Below are 15,157 nucleotides of genomic sequence, written 5' to 3' on the forward strand. Positions count from 1 at the left end.
ATTCAATAGACATGATGGTTCCTTGAAGTTCAGACCTTCTGTTGAGCTCTACCATGATCTAAGTTTGGTTAAAGGGGAGTGCAGGGTTCTGGCTGTTGCAGATGTAATTCACATACTAAAATGCAGGTTTATTAGAGCTCAGTCTTGTATATACCAAACACAATCCAATCAGCGGCACTCCTCTCTTATGGCTATTCTACTGCTCAGGGGTGGACTGGCCATGGAACTTACAGGAAAAATCTTAAGAGGGCCGATGCCCTGTGGGCCACCCGAGCCCGGGCGCTGGCAGTTAGGGCAGTATTTTGTGTTGCACTATGGTAGTTGGTCATGTTGGGACAGCATATTGTGCTGCACTTTGCTATTTGGTTCTGCTGCAGAACCATATACCAAAGTGTAGCAAGGGATGCACCTAACCTTTTTGCTCCCTGAGGCGAAAACTGAAACGGCTCCGCCCCTTCCCCCTCCAATGGCAAATTCTCAACTTACCCCCTTCCCTCCAGCCCTACTGTTAAAGGCATACTTGGAAAACATTACATACAGCGCTAGAAAACATACAGGGTAATACAGTGCCACATACCTCTTACATCCAGTGACGTCTCCTCTGATGTAGATGTTCTCTTTCCTTATCATTTATCATCTATTTCCATTCAAAAAATATCCCCTTATAATGTGACAGTACAAAAACTCTCCCTTATAATGTGTGCCAGTACAAAAAAAATGCCCCCTTATAACGTGTGCCAGTACAAAAAATGACCCCCTTTTAGTGCCTCCAGTAGAACAAATGTCCCCATAGTGGCCCCCTTATAATGTGTGCCAGTTCAAAAATGCCCCTTTTTAGAGCCCCCAATTTCCCCATAGTGCTTCCCCCAGTTACCAAATAATGACCCCCCATTGTGGCCCAACAGCATGCTGCCAAAGAAAAATAATAAACTGAAATACCTCCATTCTGCTGTCAGTGATGTGGTGGAGGACACAAACCTCTTCCAGTCTGTGCCCTGAGCTGTATGCAGCCCGGCTCAGGCAGCATGACGATAATGATGACACCAGCCTCTGATAGGCTACAGGCACTAGGACTAAAGCCTATTAGATGGAACGGTGAGGCAGGGACACATCACTCCCATGTCCTGAGAACAGCGATACAGTTAAGTATACAGAGATGAGCTCTTCCACAATGGAAGCACTCATTGCCCATGGCCCTCCTGATGCCCCCCCCCCCCCACCTGTCCCTACCTGGGGCTGCCTGAGGCAATTGCCTCACTTCGCCTCATTGGCGGTGCACTCCTGAGTGCAGCACACTATACCGCCTCTTGATTTTAATGATCCTGCCTACTTGAGTTGCCCCCACCTTCTGTCAATTTGGGCCCACTAACAACATTGGACCACTTTTGTTTTTTTCCAGGGATTCTTTAAATTCCCAGACTACCCCTGCTAGTGCTGTGTGCCAGCAATCCACAGTACTGGTTCCACAGACCCTCAGCACATTTTCACAGAAATATGTATAGTAACGTTTCTACTCAAGTGGGTCCTTCTCAAGTTGGCTTGAGAAAGGCCCACATGGGTCGAAACATCTCTGTACATATTCATGCATATCCATGTGAGCACAGACCAATCACCATATACGGAGTGCGTATGTTTTTCCAACCATTTTTATATAGCTATAAACAGTATTGTGTTAAGATGTATTAATACTACTTATGAGAGAGGTTGTAATAGACTACATGGGCTGGCTAATGCTTCTGCTTCCTTTAATTCCATTCTGCACATACATATATATACTGTACATATTATAATTACTGATATGAGATGTAGATCCCTTTCCCCATTATTACCTTCTTAGCATAGTGTAATTTCATTACCTAGGGGTTAAGGATCAGCAGTTCTGATTTATTTACTTGTAATTTAATTATCTTTTTTCATATTCTGAATAATCAAAGAGGAACGCAGTAACAGATTATTAAATTACAACGTTGCTAGAGCTTTAATTGTTGCAAAAGCGCTTAATCTGTTATCATATATGTGTAAGCATGTAGTACCTATAAACCATTATGACATTATTAGTATATGGTCCCATTATGACATTATTAGTATATTATTAGTATATGGTCCCAGGCTTCACTGTGTAAACGCAGTCGAGCAATGCAGGCACCCAAGCCTGCTCTGGTTAATGAAGTGTGCTATGTGTCTAACATTAAGTAAATCAAAGCGAACATTAAAGAATATTGTAGCAGTGGGTGAGCTGGCCTGGGTGCCTTGGGGGGCCATGGCTTGATTACTAGCCAGGACAATATTACCAAGAAGTTTTCCCACTCATTCACTGCTGTGAACATCTGTATTCACCCACTGCGTCATTAACCAGGTTTTTTTGTGCACAACAATGACCTTTTGTTTGCTAACTCCACATTTTATATTGTCCGTTTACTGTGTGGCATATTGCAGATTGTAGTGATAAACTATGTTTGCCTATACGATAGCATTTTGCGATTCCCTTAAAGTGACCTTCCTGTTCAAGAAAAAAAAATCACATTAGCTAGAAAAGGAATAGAATATATATCTAGTGCCCTCCTTTTCATCTTTTCAGGTGCAGATCTGCCATTTACTGGGCTCCTCTTTTGCCATCCAAAATGGCCGTACTGCTTTTCAGACTTCATGATACATACTGTTCATTTGGTATGAGAAAACATGGAGCCCTCTCGCGCATGCAGCGGGCGTCATGGCCGGTGGATCTCCGCTGTTTCAAACAGCAGAGACTCGCAGCTAATGACCGCGACCACCAATAATGCCAATCGCAGTCATTAAAGTCTTTAGATGCTGTGATCAAGTGAGATCACGACATTTAAAGGGTGAAAAACCCGGATGCTCGTGCTTCTGGACTTTTTACTGGCATCCTCTGCAGCCAATGAGCATGCTGGTAATTGAATTCAATACCCTGGGTCTCTCTGAAGAGACCCAGGGTATTGAAGCTGCAGTTATTATTGTGGCCAGCAGGTGGCAGGCCAACATAAGAAATTAGTCTAAATTGGTCTAAAAGACTCATGATTGTTCAAAATTTGAAAAAAATATGGATTTTATAGGCTCAAATACAAGCTTCAAAATAATAACAAAGTAAAAAAACTTAAAAATATATAAAAAATAAAAAAATATAAAAGTTTAAATCACCTCCCTTTACGTAGAATAAAAAATAAATACATAAATAACAAAAAATATAAATATCATGGGCATCATCGCATCTGAAAACACAATACCATTAAAAAATAAAAATGGGAAAAAAGGGTCAAAATGGCCCATACAGCTCTGTAGATATAACTATAAAGAAGTTCTGGAGGTCAGAATATGGTGATGTAAAAAAAAATTTTTTTTTTTTCAAAGTTTAAACTTATTTTTACACTATTTAGACATAAAAAACCTATACATATGTGGTATCGTGGTAATCGTACTGACCCAGAGAATGAAGGTCACAGGTCAGTTTTGCTACAAACAGAACGCTGTGGGAACAAAACCTGTAAAACTTTGTTTTTTCCAATTCCACCCATTTGGAATTATTTTCCCGCTACCTACTACATTAGTCTATTACGAGGCTGATTGGTCAGTGTTAAGATTGCAAAAATTATGGGGGTCATTTATTAAGACCGGCGTTTTAGACAAATGTATAAAAAAAATATGTTGACATAAAAATGGATTAAAAGGGGTTGTCAAGCCTTTCCTAAGTGATGGCCTGCCCGATACTCCACACCACCAACGATCAGCTGTTTGGTTGTAGCTACGTCACTGGAAGTCGGTGGTGGAACTGCATAGCACTCTCAACTGTGTAGTAGAGGGAGCTTTACATTACTATAGTGCTGCTACAACCAAACAGCTGGTGGGTGGTGTTGTGGGGTGGATCAGCTGGTCTGCAGTAGCCCCCTACGACTTCCAGCTTTAACTTCATTGGAAGCAGTGCTGCAGTACCGAGCTGTCCACTACACAATGGACAGAACTGCTTAGTCTTCTACGGTAGTTCCATGGCTGCCGCAGAACAGCTGAAAGTCGAAAGTGCATCAATATAACAGTACCGGAAAAGCCTTTTAAACAATAGGTATTTTCTTTTAAACAATTTGCACTGAGCAGCTGTCTGCAGTGTGTTGGTTGATAGGAACTGTTAAAGTAATCCACGGAGATGTAATTATTGGCAAGCATAAAAGACCACATGTCATGAAAATGTAAAATGTTTGCTCGATGTCAGGGTACAAAACAACATAATAATAGTGTTGAGACTGGCCAAATAATAGTGTTGAGAATCGCCAAAGCCTTTGATTAATAATGTTACAAGCTCCACTCCATAGACAAAGGTTGAGGACTTAATTAAAATCTTCTAAAAAATAAATAGGAAAAGCCGAAAGCAGCACAACAATAAAGAATTTATAGATTTTTTATGCTCACCAGATATCACTTTCCAACAATTTGATGCATTGGAACTCATAAAAAATGCTTCTGTACAAATATAACCTGGACCTAACTCTTTATGTCTTATAGGTCTGTGGGTTGCATTCTGTATGAAATGTGCTGCTTGGAGCACGCTTTCACTGGCTACAGTTTCTTAGCTGTTGTTCTGAAAATTGTAGAAGGACCAACACCCTCTTTACCTGACCGTTACTCTGGTGACCTCAATTTACTAATGAACAGGTATGGTGCTTCTCACATATGATTGTTATTTTAGTAGTGGTCAATTTGTTTTGCTACGTGAATTCTGCATCTGCATTTGTGAATTTCATATTTTAGGTTGCTTAGCAAAGACCCTTCCCATCGCCCAGGAGCTGGAGAAATTCTACAAGTTCCATATATAGCAGAACAGCTGCAGGTCTGTTGAAATGTATATAATAATCTTTATTTATGTAGCACCAACACATTCCGCAGCGCTTTACAATCAGGGGGTTCATGTACAAACAGAGTCATAGAAGCAAACAGATCAACCATTAAGAGGAATGAGGGCCCTGCTCCCAAGAACTTACAATCTATGAGGAGATAGGGGTGACACAGAAGGTAACAAGTGCTTGTTTTTTTAACAGAGTAGTGGAGTAGATATAAAGCTGCATGAACCAGTCACCAGCCGATATTTGTAGTTCTTCGGAGTGCATGGTGTGTGGTGGATACTAAAGGATGATGAATCAGGTTCTGAAGAATGAAGCTGAAGATGGTGGGGGGGGGGGGGGGGTGCTGAATGGCAAAGGGCTAGACCAGGGGATGTGATGGGCTAACCTAAAAATATGTGTTTTTAGGGAGCACCTAAAACTGTGGATGTTATGAATTAACCAAATTTCTTGGGGTAGGTCATTCCAGAGAACTGGTGCAGCTCAGGAGAAGTCTTGAAGATGGCTGAACGGAGAAGTTGGCTGAACGGAGAACACGAATAGGATGGTAGATAGAAATGACGAAAGAGATGTAGGGGGTGCAGCCTTGTGGAGAGCTTTTTGGGCAAAAAAGAACAGTTTAAATTAAATCCTGGACTGAATGGATAACCAGTGCAATGACTGGCACAGGGCACAGGCATCGGAGTAGCAGTTAGACAGATAGGTGACCCTGGCTGCTGTGTTCAGGATAGATTGGAGAGGGTAGAGTCTGGTGAGGGGGGGGGGACCAGTTAGTAATGAGTTACATGGATCAAGGTAACAATGAGAGTTCTTGTTTCCACAGTAAGAAAAGGGTTGGTTCTAGAGATGTTTTTGAGGTGCAGGCGGCATGAATGGTTAAGCAATTAAATATAGGGGGTAAAGAAAAGTGACAAACATAAATCCGAGACAGTGGGTATGCTGCCTAGATATTATGGTAGTGCCACACACTGAGATGGAGGATTAGGTAGGTTAGTAGATGGAGAAAATGTCAGTACTTTTGTTTTTGAAAAATTCTGTTTAAGATAGCGAGGGGACATAATGTTAGAGACAGAGGACGGACAGTCACTGCTGCTCAAATAAAACTGACAAGCAAAGGGTTATCCTGTCTCATTTACAGTGGGTTCACATCGCGTTTTATGCACACTTTTGATTTATATGTAAGAAAAAAAAGAATACAAAAATGCAGCAAACCACGTTTTTGTGCCCTGCAGAGTCCGGTAAATAAAAAAGTATGTTTTTTTTTTACAATGGAAAAAAATGCATATTTGTTTTTCAGTGGGACTGTATGGTCAACCGATGCCACTGTATGGCATCTATCTGAGGCATCTGTTTAACATATGTTTTTTTTATACGTTAAATGGATGGGAAAAATGCGTTGTGAACCCACCCTAAGGCCTCCAGCAATACAATACAGCAGCCATTTGACACCCTCTAATGATGATGAGATGACCGTGCTCATCTTGTCCCAGTCTATACAGCAAAATTGAATAGTTACCTACAGAAAACAGGAAATGACTTGAAGTGAATGTGATTTCTTTAGTGGCCAAAATAAAAACAGAAATATTTTAAATTTGTATAACAAGAGCATGATTTAAAAATGATGTGATTCTGTGATGATATCATGCGTTCTCCTAATTTATTTTTTTTAACTGAAGTGCTGCACTGTGTTTTTCTTTTAGAAAGTAAAGTTGAGGCTCTATGGTTCAATTGTACAAGACGACAAAACTATAATCTGCCAAAAAGAGGCGGACCAAATTAGAAGTGCTGTGTAAGTAAAAACTAGATGCCACTGTTTTAGCTTTCTCACTTCAGATATAACTTTAGGATATGAAATTCTGACAAGAAGTTGTTGAGATCGGAGCACTGTAAAACCTGTAATTACAGTATTACATGAGATCAGGGACCTTGTACACATTGAGTATATACAGTCATAGCTGTAAATGCTGGCACCCCTGAAATTTTTCACGAAAATGAAGTATTTCTCACAGGAAAGTATTGCAGTAACACATGTTTTGCTATACACATGTTTATTCCCTTTGTGTGTACTGGAACAAAACCAAAAAAGGGAGGAAAAAAGCAAATTGGACATAATGTCACACCAAACTCCAAAAATGAGCTGGACAAAATTATTAGGACCCTTAACTTAATATTTGGTTGCACACCCTTTGGAAAAAATATAACCATCAATAAGCTTCTGACACCTCTCACCCGGAATTTTGGACAACTCTTCCTTAGCAAACTGCTCCAGGTCTCTCTTATTGGAAGGGTGCCTTTTCCCAACATAAATTTTAAGATCTCTCCACAGGTGTTCAATGGGATTTAGATCTGGACTCATTGCTGGCCACTTCAGATCTCTCCAGCGCTTTGTTGCCATCCATTTCTGGGTGCTATTTGACCAGGGGCGTAACGATCGCGGTCGCAGGGGGTGCGACTGCGACCAGGCCCGGCGGGGGCCCGCTGTACTAACATGTAATGAAGCGATGTGACGGGGCCCGGCATGAAGTACAGTGACAATGCCGGGCACCGTCAGGGCGCTCCATTACATGTTTAATATGAGGCAAGGTGGGGGAGGTTTGCGCACAGGGGGGGAGTAGGAAGAGGGGGGACGCGCACACTCACTCACATACACTGGGCCCGTCAGTTCTTGTCACTGCCGGGCTGTATCCAGATCATCAGTGAAGCAGGAGCTCCACCGCTCCCTCTGCTGGCCACACATCGCGCTGCTGGCTGTGGGAGGAGCTCTGAAAGCCAGGGAAACTGCCTTCAGTACAGCCAGCAGCGCGATGTGAGTGTGGCAGCGCAACATCAGGGAAGAGGGTAAGTATGTTTTTTTTTTTTCATTTCCTAACTCTGCAGACTGGGGGCAAAGGGGAAGGAAGGGGGTTGATGGGCACAACTAGAGTGGGAGGGCACAAAAGTTGGCATCTCTACTGCCATAACTACTGTGAGGGGGGCACATATAAAGGCATAACTATGAGGGGGCACATATATCAACTACTGTGAGGGGAGGCACATAATCTGGCATAACCGCATAACCACTGTGAGGGGCACATATGTTGGCATATCTAATGTGAGGGGCTACATAATCTGGCATAACCACTGTAGGGGGGCACATATCTGGCATAACTACTGTGAGGGGGGCACATATAAAGGCATAACTATGAGAGGGCACATATGAAGGCATAACTACTGTGAGGTGGGAACATAATCTGGCATAACCACTGTGAGGGGCACATATGTGGGCATATTTAATGTGAGGGGCACATGATCTGGCATAACCACTGTAGGGGGGCACATATCTGGTCATAACTACTGTGAGGGGCACATAATCTGGCATAACTGCTGTGAGGGGGCACATATCTGGCCATAACTACTGATAACTACTGTGAGGGGGCACATATCTGGCCATAACTACTGTGAGGGGGAACATATCTGGCCATAACTACTGTGAGGGGGAACATATCTGGCCATAACTACTGTGAGGGGGCACATATCTGGCCATATCCACTGTGAAGGGGCACATATCTGGGCATAACTAGTGTGAGCGGGCACATATCTCGGCATATCCACTGTCAGGGGCACATATCTGGGCATAACTACTGTGTGGGGGCACATATTTGGCATAACTACTGTTAGGGGGCACATATTTGGCATAACTACTGTGAGGGGCGCATATCTGGGCATAACTACTGTGACAGGAACAAAGGTGGGCATAACTGCTGTGAGGGGCCACAAGAAGGACATAACTTTTGTGAAGGGACCACAAGGTGGGCTTAATTACTGTGAAAGGTCACAAGTTGGGCATTAGTACTGTGTGGTTGCACTTAGGGGAAATGTCCTAAATTACCCTGCTATACATTGGCATAGCTCAGTCTACCAGGCCAGCACAGCGCCCCCTGCTGGTAGTTTCATAGGGGCAGTCACCATCCCTTCCTTATGTGATTATTCTTTTTTTCTCTATCACCACAGAGACCTTGTTCTGGATCCAGCGGACATCACGCCGACGCCAGCGACACCCTGGATGAGGTAGGACCAGATTTTATTAGGACTGGGTGAGTGTAGCCATGTATTGGGCTTAGGGCTCTTTAACACGAGCGGATCCCGTGTGGCTAATCCGCTGTGTGAAAGAGAGCCAAGCCCCCTTCCGGACAGCAGAGACACGGAGCAGTAACATAATTGATAGTGCTCTTTGCCTCTCTGTGATCGTTTTGCTACAAAATCATGGTGACAACTTTATCTCACTGTGATTTTGTAGTAAAAAGGTCACAGAGAGGCAAAGAGCATTATCCATCATGTTACTGCTCCGTGTCTCTGCTGTCCGGAATGGGGCTTTGCCCTCATTCACGCAGCGGACTAGCCGCACGGGAAAGATCCCTTAGTAAGAAAATCTGCCGGTTCTTTGTAAAAATGGGGGGGGGGGGGGCCCGATCCAAAGTTTGCACTGGGGCCCATAACACTCTAGTTACGCCACTGTATTTGACGTATGTTTGGGGTCATTGTCCTGCTGGAAGACCCAAGATCTCGGACGTAAACCCAGCTTTCTGACACTGGGCTCTACAGTGCGACCCAAAATCCATTGATAATCCTCAGATTTCATGATGCCTTGCACACATTCAAGGCACCTAGTTCCAGAGGCAGCAAAACAACCCCAAAACATCAATGAACCGCCACCATATTTCACTGTAGGTACTGCGTTCTTTTCTTTGTAGGCCTCATTCCGTTTTCGGTAAACAGTAGAATGATGTGCCTTACCAAAAAGCTCTATCTTGGTCTCATCTGTCCACAAGACGGTTTCCCAGAAGGATTTTGGCTTACTCAAGTTCATTTTTGCAAAATATAGTCTTGCTTTTTATGTCTCTGTGTCAGCAGTGGGGTCCTCCTGGGTCTCCTGCCATACCGTTTCATTTCATTTAAATGTCGACGGATAGTTCGCGCTGACACTGATGCTCCCTGAGCCTGCAGGACAGCTTGAATATCTTTGGAACTTGTTTGGGGTTGCTTATCCACCATCCGGACTATCCTGCGTTGACCCCTTTCATCAATTTTTCTCTTCTGTCCACGCCCAGGGGTTGCAAACTTCTTGACAATGTTGCGCACTGTAGACAAAGGCAAATCTAGATCTCTGGAGATGGACTTGTAACCTTGAGATTGTTGATATTTTTCCACAATTTTGGTTCTCAAGTCCTCACAGTTCTCTTCTCCTCTTTCTGTTGTCCATGCTTAGTGGACAGACACACAATGCAAAGACTAAGTGAACTTTTCTCCTTTTTATCTGCTTTCATGTGTGATTTTTATATTGCCCACACCTGTTACTTGCCCCAGGTGAGTGTAACGGAGCATCACATGCTTGAAACAATCTTATTTATCCACAATTTTGAAAGGGTGCCAATAATTTTGTCCAGCCCATTTTTGGAGTTTGGTGTGACATTATGTTCAATTTTTTGGTTTTGTTCCAGTACACACAAAGGGAATAAACATGTGTATAGCAAAACATGTGTTACTGCAATACTTTTCAGTGAAAAATACTTCATTTTCAATTTCAGGGGTGCCAACATTTACGGCCAGGACTGTATGTCATACATGTTGAAATGTCTCTGATTACTTTGGTGAGTTGCCATGAAGCACGCTGTGTGGTGGCTAGCTTCTTAAAGAGTATGTTCAACTTTTACAGTTTGATGATTATATTTGTTATATAAAAGGTTTAGCAACATTTTAAATACATTTAAAGTGATTGTCGCTATGATAACCTTATCAAAATAAGGACTAACATAATTATTCAAAAAAGCATTATTGTATCCACAAAATAGACCAAGACAGGGGGCTGAAAACAAAGTACTTCCGGTCTCCATATAATCTAGTGGTGTATGACGTCATTTTAGCCATCCATTAATGTCAGGAACATGATGCACCACCAATTCTATTAGGATATCACACAGATATTATAGTCCATGCATACTGCTGGAAACAGTCAACAAGCATGCAAACCTCTGTAGTTATGTTCCTAATATGCAGTGGGAGAAAGTTGCCGTACCTCAGTGTCTGTTTAAAAATGATACTTTCCAAATCAGAAATCGCCACAATAAGCTCTGTGCAGGGAAGGTGGTCAGATTTCAGGTCTGAAGCCTGAACCTTGTTCATTACAAATGATTTGTATTGTTCACCTGTCATGTATTTTTTTACATTTTAACTTAAAAGGGGTTGTCCAGGGCTAAAAAAAAACATGTCTACTTCTGAAATCCTGGACTACATCTGTCAATATGTTGTGTCTGGTAACACAGCTTAATTGAAGTGATTAAGGGCTCATGCACACGACCGTATGTATTTAGCAGTCCGCAAAACACAGATACGCAAAAAAAAAAATGGATGACATCAAGGAATAGACTAGGACATGTTCTATTTTTTTTGCGGAACGGAGATGTGGATATATGGATACAGAATGCACATTGAGTTATTTCCGGGTTTTTTTCAAGCCCCGTTGAAATGAATAGTTCCGTATACGGACCTGTGAAAAAATGGAACGGAAGAAAAATACATTCTTGTGCATGAGTCCTAAGGCTGAGCTGCATTACCATCTACAACCTGTGAACAGTTGTGGCACTGTTTTATGAAGAACATAGACACGTTTTTTTTATTTCATATATCCCCTTAAATTTTTTCACGATTTTCAACATGGTTATGTGATAAATTAGTGGTTTATCCAGGGTCGTTATCACCTACAGAAAATACGTGCCTGTATTCTAAGGTAGCAGCTAACTCTAACTTTCATAAATGCCTGAGTTTGATGTGACAAGTAGGTCACAAGAAGGAGCTAATATGGCATTTTAGTGACTTCGTGACTTGTGATTATGGAGCTACCATTTCTGTGTTTTAACTTGATTTGACAATAATTATTTCTACACAATGTGATTTTTGAAGTAGGGTTTAAGCCGATTAGAATGAAATGTAAGTTGCCTAAGTAAATGATACTTATTATTCATGGTTCACCTGCAGTCTCATTATCAGTGCTTGGCGTTGGGATTGGTTAAGCTGGTATAATGTCCAGACTAGGCTGGGAAATAGGCTTTAATATTGTGGAGTGAACAGAGACTTTGAGGAATGAATTGTTTGATCAGTAATTTGGAGGAGATTGCAGGCTCCTTACTCTGTAGTCCTGTGTTTTTGTAGTCAGAGGAAGTTTCATCTTCAAACGCTTCGAGAACTTTCAGAAGTGCAGAAAATGACTCCCAGAGAAAGAATGAGGCTACGAAAGCTGAATACTGCGGATGAAAAAGCAAAACGCCTAAAGTAAGAAAACGGCCACAAGGGTTGACAATCGCTCTTAACCACCTCAGCCCCTATAGCTTAAACACCCTGAAAGACCAGGCCACTTTTTACACTTCTGCACTACACTACTTTCACCGTTTATTGCTCGGTCATGCAACTTACCACCCAAATGAATTTTACCTCCTTTTCTTCTCACTAATAGAGCTTTCATTTGGTGGTATTTCATTGCTGCTGACATTTTTACTTTTTTTGTTATTAATCGAAATTTAACGATTTTTTTGCAAAAAAATGAAATTTTTCACTTTCAGTTGTAAAATTTTGCAAAAAAAACGACATCCATATATAAATTTTGCTCTAAATTTATTGTTATACATGTCTTTGATAAAAAAAAAAATGTTTGGGTAAAAAAAAATGGTTTGGGTAAAAGTTATAGCGTTTACAAACTATGGTACAAAAATGTGAATTTCCGCTTTTTGAAGCAGCTCTGACTTTCTGAGCACCTGTCATGTTTCCTGAGGTTCTACAATGGCCAGACAGTACAAACACCCCACAAATGACCCCATTTCGGAAAGTAGACACCCTAAGGTATTCGCTGATGGGCATAGTGAGTTCATAGAACTTTTTATTTTTTGTTACAAGTTAGCGGAAAATGATGATTTTTTTTTTTTCTTACAAAGTCTCACATTCCACTAACTTGTGACAAAAAATAAAAAGTTCTATGAACTCACTATGCCCATCAGCGAATACCTTTGGGTGTCTTCTTTCCAAAATGGGGTCACTTGTGGGGTAGTTATACTGCCCTGGCATTCTAGGGGCCCAAATGTGTGGTAAGGAGTTTGAAATCAAATTCTGTAAAAAATGGCCAGTGAAATCCAAAAGGTGCTCTTTGGAATGTGGGCCCCTTTGCCCACCTAGGCTGCAAAAAAGTGTCACACATGTGGTATCTCCGTATTCAGGAGAAGTTGGGGAATGTGTTTTGGGGTGTCATTTTACATATACCCATGCTTGGTGAGATAAATATCTTGGTCAAATGCCAACTTTGTATAAAAAAATGGGAAAAGTTGTCTTTTGCCAAGATATTTCTCTCACCCAGCATGGGTATATGTAAAATGACACCCCAAAACACATCCCCCAACTTCTCCTGAGTACGGCGATACCACATGTGTGACACTTTTTTGCAGCCTAGGTGGGCAAAGGGGCCCACATTCCAAAGAGCACCTTTCGGATTTCACCGGTCATTTTTTACAGAATTTGATTTCAAACTCCTTACCACACATTTGGGCCCCTAGAATGCCAGGGCAGTATAACTACCCCACAAGTGACCCCATTTTGGAAAGAAGACACCCCAAGGTATTCGCTGATGGGCATAGTGAGTTCATGGAAGTTTTTATTTTTTGTCACAAGTTAGTGGAATATGAGACTTTGTAAGGAAAAAATAAAAATAAAAAAATCAGCATTTTCCACTAACTTGTGACAAAAAAAATAAAAAATTCTAGGAACTCGCCATGCCCCTCACGGAATACCTTGGGGTGTCTTCTTTCCAAAATGGGGTCACTTGTGGGGTAGTTATACTGCCCTGGCATTCTAGGGGCCCAAATGTGTGGTAAGGAGTTTGAAATCAAATTCTGTAAAAAATGGCCAGTGAAATCCGAAAGGTGCTCTTTGGAATGTGGGCCCCTTTGCCCACCTAGGCTGCAAAAAAGTGTCACACATGTGGTATCTCCGTATTCAGGAGAAGTTGGGGAATGTGTTTTGGGGTGTCATTTTACATATACCCATGCTGGGTGAGATAAATATTTTGGTCAAATGCCAACTTTGTATAAACAAATGGGAAAAGTTGTCTTTTGCCAAGATATTTCTCTTACCCAGCATGGGTATATGTAAAATGACACCCCAAAACACATTCCCCAACTTCTCCTGAATACGGAGATACCACATGTGTGACACTTTTTTGCAGCCTAGGTGGGCAAAGGGGCCCACATTCCAAAGAGCACCTTTCGGATTTCACCGGTCATTTTTTACAGAATTTGATTTCAAACACCTTACCACACATTTGGGCCCCTAGAATGCCAGGGCAGTATAACTACCCCACAAGTGACCCCATTTTGGAAAGAAGACACCCCAAGGTATTCGCTAATGGGCATAGTGAGTTCATGGAAGTTTTTATTTTTTGTCACAAGTTAGTGGAATATGAGACTTTGTAAGGAAAAAAAAATAAAAAAAAATCATCATTTTCCACTAACTTGTGACAAAAAATAAAAAATTATAGGAACTCGCCATGCCCCTCACGGAATACCTTGGGGTGTCTTCTTTCCAAAATGGGGTCACTTGTGGGGTAGTTATACTGCCCTGGCATTTTCCAGGGGCCCTAATGTGTGGTAAGTAGGTAAATGACCTGTGAAATCCGAAAGGTGCTCTTTGGAATGTGGGCCCCTTTGCCCACCTAGGCTGCAAAAAAGTGCCACACATGTGGTATCGCCGTACTCAGGAGAAGTTGGGGAATGTGTTTTGGGGTGTCATTTTACATATACCCATGCTGGGTGAGATAAATATCTTGGTCAAATGCCAACTTTGTATAAAAAAATGGGAAAAGTTGTCTTTTGCCAAGATATTTCTCTCACCCAGCATGGGTATATGTAAAATGACACCCCAAAACACATTCCCCAACTTCTCCTGAGTACGGCGATACCACATGTGTGACACTTTTTTGCAGCCTAGATGCGCAAAGGGGCCCACATTCCTTTTATGAGGGCATTTTTAGATATTTGGATCCCAGACTTCTTCTCACGCTTTAGGGCCCCTAGAATGCCAGGGCAGTATAAATACCCCACATATGACCCCATTTTGGAAAGAAGACACCCCAAGGTATTCAATGAGGGGCATGGCGAGTTCATCGAAATTTTTTTTTTTTGGCACAAGTTAGCGGAAATTGATTTTATTTATTTTTTTCTCACAAAGTCTCCCTTTCTGCTAACTTGGGACAAAAATTTCAATCTTTCATGGACTCAATATGCCCCTCACGGAATACC

General features: G+C 41.8%; 1 protein-coding gene across 1 annotated transcript in view; it reads left to right on the plus strand.

Annotated features, from left to right (window-relative positions):
• Positions 1-15,157, plus strand: part of NEK11 (NIMA related kinase 11) — a 284,450-nt gene that overhangs the window by 130,769 nt on the left and 138,524 nt on the right. Inside the window, exons 6-9 of the mRNA XM_040433921.1 lie at positions 4,510-4,659; positions 4,756-4,834; positions 6,545-6,633; positions 12,030-12,149. Of these exons, the coding sequence (XP_040289855.1) occupies positions 4,510-4,659; positions 4,756-4,834; positions 6,545-6,633; positions 12,030-12,149 (438 nt within the window). The remainder of the gene's footprint in view (positions 1-4,509; positions 4,660-4,755; positions 4,835-6,544; positions 6,634-12,029; positions 12,150-15,157) is intronic.

The sequence above is a fragment of the Bufo bufo genome, chromosome 5, assembly GCF_905171765.1.
Source record: "Bufo bufo chromosome 5, aBufBuf1.1, whole genome shotgun sequence".
Classification (NCBI taxonomy): Eukaryota; Metazoa; Chordata; class Amphibia; order Anura; family Bufonidae; genus Bufo; species Bufo bufo.